The sequence below is a fragment of the Chaetura pelagica genome, unplaced genomic scaffold, assembly GCF_000747805.2.
Source record: "Chaetura pelagica isolate M959 unplaced genomic scaffold, ChaPel_1.0 scaffold159, whole genome shotgun sequence".
Lineage (NCBI taxonomy): Eukaryota > Metazoa > Chordata > Aves > Apodiformes > Apodidae > Chaetura > Chaetura pelagica.
The window spans coordinates 5,855,348-5,860,882 of NW_009954555.1; the positions used below are offsets into that span (position 1 = coordinate 5,855,348).

The following is a 5,535-nucleotide window of genomic DNA, read 5'->3' on the forward strand; positions in this document are numbered from 1 at the left end:
ACCAACAGCAGGAGCAGCCCTAGGTTACAGCTGGCTGTGAAGGGAAGCCCACACGCTGACGGATCACTCCCCAAAACCCAGAGCTGACCAAAGGCTGGACCTCAAACAGGGAACGCCTGCAACCCATGGCCCGGAGCACTTCTGATAACCATCTCCAGCTTGGATCAGCTGTGTCCAGGACAGCACAGGCTGAGGAAGAAGTTCAAGCCAAACCAACGTTTTTAATAGATATTTATTACAAAACACCAAAATACAAACCGAAAATATAAAACATTATCAAAAACAGACGTGCTCCAGTATGTACACCAGACACCTGCCCAGGGTCTCTCTGAGCTGTCGTACCCAGGGCTTCTGTGACCACACCTGGCCTGTGCCAGTCTCCACATGAGACAAATCCCGTGGTCCAAGGCCCCGAGGTCTTAGGCATAATCACACTCGAAGGTGTACTGCCTTCTCTTGGATTGCTTCTTCTTTTTCAGCTTCCCAGACCCCAAGATGCTGTAGTTATAATCAGATGTGACATAGGGGATCTCTCCCTCAACTCCTTGCTGAAAAGAGGAAAAACAGAAACAACTTTAAGAACTTGAATCTTCAATAGAACAGGAAGCAATTTACTCTGCAGAATGACAAGAGCTGACTAGTGTCACCAAACAAACCCTGCTCTGGTATCTGAAACACGAGAAGAATGCTCTCCTCTCCCTCTTTCTATGCATTAAGGACAATTTCCTATAGAGATAACCATCTGCTAATGCCCAGACATCTCCAGGCATGCAGAAGCCTCAAAAATAAGAAAGTGGAAAGTATGCCAACAGCCTAAGATCAGCCAGCTTCCACCCTCTTCCTGTGCAGGTCCTACCTGGCCCACAAGAACACAGTTTGGGATAGCAATATTTCCAAGGAGCAGACAATTCACTACTCTCAGGTTCTCCGGAGGCACTGGTGTCAGAATGTGGTAAAGCTTCTTCTCCATCTCAACCCCTCGGACAATTCCTGAAATACATATACACAAAGTTCACTGTTACCTGCATCAATCATTTTTGGACTGTGTAACTGGAAGCAGCCAAGCCCTTTGAATAAATGACTTCTAGAACCAGGAAAAGGACTTGAATCACAGAACTACTGAAGCTGTAAAAGACCTCTAAGACCATCAAGTCCAACCTCTTACCTAACACCACCACATCAGCTAGATCATGAACACCAATCCTGCAAAATACCCTGCCTTGCTGTATCCTGGTTTTGCAGTATCTCAGTGTCCTCACTAGCAGCAAACTTCCCAAACCCACCTATTGTTGTTTATTGGCACATTCCTACAGACACTCAAGGAGCTCAGCATCATACTCCAAGTCAGAACTGTAATACTAATCAAGCTCTAGAAGGAAACTGACAGACAACTGAAGGGATTTTACACAAGCCACATGGAATCTGCTTTTGAGAACGTTAATCCAGAAAGCAAGCAAACTATCAAGATACAAAAGCATAAGAGAAGCAAGCTACAAAAGGCACCAGTGACGTTCTCTGTAAGTGCTACCACAAGTTAATGAAAACCACTCGAAAAGTACTCGAAACAGCTCATAAAATAGAAAACACAGTATTTTTTTCATCTCATCCCACTTGTTCAGTTTTTTTGGCAATTCTATCACTCTGCAACCTGTCTGCCAAAACACAACAGGTGAGAAGGCAGCTCAGGGTTTCCTAGGGTGCCTCACCAAAGCCGAGGCAATCACAGACCGGTGTCTGTGTCAGCAGGACCGGCCCATCCGTCTGGCATCTGATTTCATCGGGAATCCTGCAGAGCCCAACCCAGCTGGCATTCACTGCATACATGATGTTGGAAGGAGCAACATCTGTGTGGATAACCCTAAGTGCTACAGCACTGAAAGGCACCTGAGATGGGGAAAAAACAAACAAAACAGCAGCTCTATCATCAGCTCAGCATCAGTTCAGCTCGAGCTCAGAGATAAGATAATGCCAAGTACACAAAACCTGAGCGCTCCCGAGACACACGACTAGAGCCAGGCCCTCTGCAACGTCTCCAGGCCTTTACAAAATGCTCATTTACCTGATAGGGCACAAGACTGTGCAGCGGAATCACTGCCCCTATGTCTGGGGACTGCAGCTGGCCCAGGTAGCCCAGGATGGACATGTCACGCAGGATGCTACTGTGCACTCGCCTGGAGAAACAACCAAAAGTCACCAACAGGCAGCACCGCCTGACGGGGGAACTCACACCAGATACCCCCAAACCAGCCCCAAGTATAACAAGCAGTTTTGGCCCCTGCTTCACACAAGTTTTTAAAACTAATCTACCCCTCAAGTCACCGGGAGTAAGGAGGCACAACCCCCTCCCCAACCCTAAAAATCCACCTCTACACAAACATGCCCGCAAACAACACCACCCTCCCAAACTACCCAGAAAAGCCAAACAAGCAACACCCAAACATACCCATCCCCAGTAAGTAAACTAGTAAGTTCTGATGTAAGAGAGTTTGCAAGGCCAAAGCAAGAGCCTTTGCCCTCAGGACTACACACTTTTGGTAAGCCCACTAACCAGCACATAGTGCCAAACATTCTACTTACACTTCACCTGCAACCCCTGCTCGGGGGAATTCCGGGTGGACATAGAGCAGCTTGTACTCAGGAGCTGAGGCATCTCCCTCCTCTTCAGAGGACTTCCAGTTCTCTGCTCCACCCACACCCATCTGCTTGTGCTTGCCTTGCTGTTTGCCTTTGGTGTACAGGCCAGCAGTGAGGTGAACGTGCTCTGGGGTGAGCGGGGCCATGGCTTTCCACTCATACACATCCATCTGCACAATGTGACTGGGTGACAACAGCCGAATGATATCAATCAGAAGCAGCAAGCCCTCACCTTTAGGGAGCACAGAAAACACAATTGCCACCACTACACAGACAGGTCAGAACACTGTTAAGGAGTACCAATATTAGTGCAAGGGGGTAAGCTGTATCTTCTGGATCTGCACTCTCTAGAAAGCATGGTAGTGTACTGCTAGACCATTGCCTTCCTTCCGCACCACCCTGAGAACAGATTTATCCTGCTTACCTTTCACCCAGCCCATGGTGTTGATGACTAAAGGCACTTCCTTCTTGTAGGAGCTGAACACATACTTCACAACATCAAGGTATCTTTCTGTGTCCTGCTCACAACTAGTCTGTCCATAATACACCATCTTACGTGGTGTTTGTTGATGAGTGAAGGGTGGACCTGGAAAACCAAGCAGCAAACATCTAGTGACTTCAGTAAGCCAAAAAAGGAACTCCCATCCCTGTAGCAGCTTCATGCAATCCCTTCTGAAATCACATGCCCCCTTTTCACACGCTAGTAGTCCTTCTTGTGCAGCCTGCACCTATGGAGAAACTTTTCTGTCACTTTCCAGAATCCAAGTTAGTTTTATCTACAGATAATAAAAACTGGGAAAGATATTCCCAAACAGACCTTTCAACTCCAAAAGGCTGAAAATCCACTCTGACATGTCACACATTTAATCACCTTACAAACAACTATCTTCTCCTTCTTAGAACAAACAAGCAGGGAGAATAACTCCACGTTACTTAGGCAGAATCTCACATGGAGCTCAGATGGCCCTAACATGACAGCTTTTACAGCCTTGGATTTATTTTTTATTTGCACCTTTGACAAATGTGTCAACTTCCCCTCAAGCACAGCCTCTACTCAGAAAACACCTTCTGGAAATGAAACAGGTTTCCGGCAACTGCAGAAAGCAGCAGAACACGTACCAAGAATTGGCTCCGTTACGTTACTTAGAGACACGCACCCAGGAGGCGTAAATTCCGTTTGACCTATGTCACATTCCATGTATTCAACCGAGGGAAGGCTGCAGGGAAAGAAGCCCATGTATCAGCACACAGTAAAACAGAAAGAAGACACTGGATGTGACCTGGAACACATGAGAAGCAAAACGATTTTGTTCCAGGTTATCAAAATTAAATTCAACACAATTAAACTCCCACTTGTCTCTCTCCTCTCCTCACTTGACAGGATATTAAACAAGAACATAAAAGGCTCCGCTATAGCTCAGTAATATGTTACAATAACTCTGTACTCAAGCAGCTTTACAGGAAGTAGCTAGAACAATAACTGGAGGTGGTACCAAGTGCACCACCTCTCCCACATGAACTAGGCACCCTCAGACCACACATTTCAAAGTTATCAACTTTATAATCTGTACTCTAAGCATACAGTGTTCAGGAGAACCTCGCTCTGCCAATAATCTTCAAAGACACCAACAAATTACAATTCACTCCATTTTTGATGGGCTGCAATTCCCAGTTCCTTACTGAATTCTAACTGCTCACTGCCCAAGTAAGCTCACCTATTCCAAAAAAGCAATTTAGAAGTATGTCAATACAAATGTTTCAGTAAGGAACTTTTCTGAAAAAACCCAGGGCAAAAATGCATATTTCTCTGAAATTTTCTTTGTTTTTGAAAGACTCCACCTTCCAGTCACAGCAGTTTTTCTGAGAATCACGACAGGCAGCTTTTTTCCTTCTCCTAAAACCTATGGAGTACTTGAAAACTTGTAAAATATGAAGACTCACCGATTCAGTAACAGATTAATCAAGTATCTATTAAATGTTGATTTCCCAGTGTTTTTTGGGCCACACACCAGAACCACAGGGACACCTTCGTCTTCCGCTGGAAAAACAAACATTGTGAAATGGACCAATGATATCGGTTATTCCCACCTGCTCTGTTTACATATGTTTGCTTTTTAAAAAACTCAGAAAAGCCAACAAACTCTGTGGTCTGACCAGGATGCATCTGAGTCAAGTGGGAAAAAAATAAAGAGAAGCAGGGACCAACGTAACGGGAAAAGATTCCCGAAGCAAGAAGCAAGCCCAGGCACTATAAGCCAGCATGTAAGAACTCCTGTGGTTTATGATATTTTTAACATTGCTGGGTAAGAAATGAGATGTTTTTTTACCACCTGCTACAAAAGAGCAAAATCAATTTTGATGCCAGACTGGAAGTGTTTCTAGAGCAGCGTGCTGCCTGCCTGGCAGCAGGCACAAACCAATTCAGGAGAAAAGCATGACCCTCAGTTAGTGCCTGTCACACTCTCCACCCTGTAACTCTTGAAAAAACGTATGACTTTCCTTTTTTTAGGCTACCACAGCCCCAGCCTCCCCAGGCACATGCCACTCACCGCAGCACGCTTGGATCAGCTCCTCCAGGGCCAGGGCCATGCTCTCCGACACCTGCAGCCCGTGCTCGGGGCTGCACTTCACGATGCCAACAGATGCCAGAACAGCATCTTCTGGTGTGAAGTTGGGTTCCTCCTTTTTCTAGGGAAGAGCAGAAAAACGCGTCCAGAGGTGTATGCCAGGCCTTGCGGCTGCACGACAGGCACACCGAGCAGGGCAGCTGCCTCCTGCTCTGCACTGGGCCCGTTCTGGGGAAGCAGCAGCAGCCGCGCTGCCTGCAGGGCAGAGCGAGCATCGCGGTGACCTTGGGGTCCCACCTGAGGCTCCATGCAACGCGGCAGCCGCGGGGGGGGG

The 5,535-nt window shown here is 46.7% G+C and overlaps 1 protein-coding gene across 1 annotated transcript; it reads right to left on the reverse strand.

The window, feature by feature from the left end:
* Positions 1–285: 285 nt before the first annotated feature.
* Positions 286–5,510, reverse strand: NOL9 (nucleolar protein 9). Its single transcript, XM_010005304.1, has 10 exons — positions 5,499–5,510; positions 5,184–5,322; positions 4,576–4,672; positions 3,754–3,851; positions 3,059–3,220; positions 2,578–2,866; positions 2,060–2,171; positions 1,707–1,884; positions 857–990; positions 286–548 (listed from the first exon to the last, which is right to left on the reverse strand). The coding sequence occupies exons 1-10, from the start codon at positions 5,508–5,510 to the stop codon at positions 420–422; spliced, it is 1,350 nt and encodes a 449-aa protein (XP_010003606.1). The 3' UTR covers positions 286–419.
* Positions 5,511–5,535: the final 25 nt, after the last annotated feature.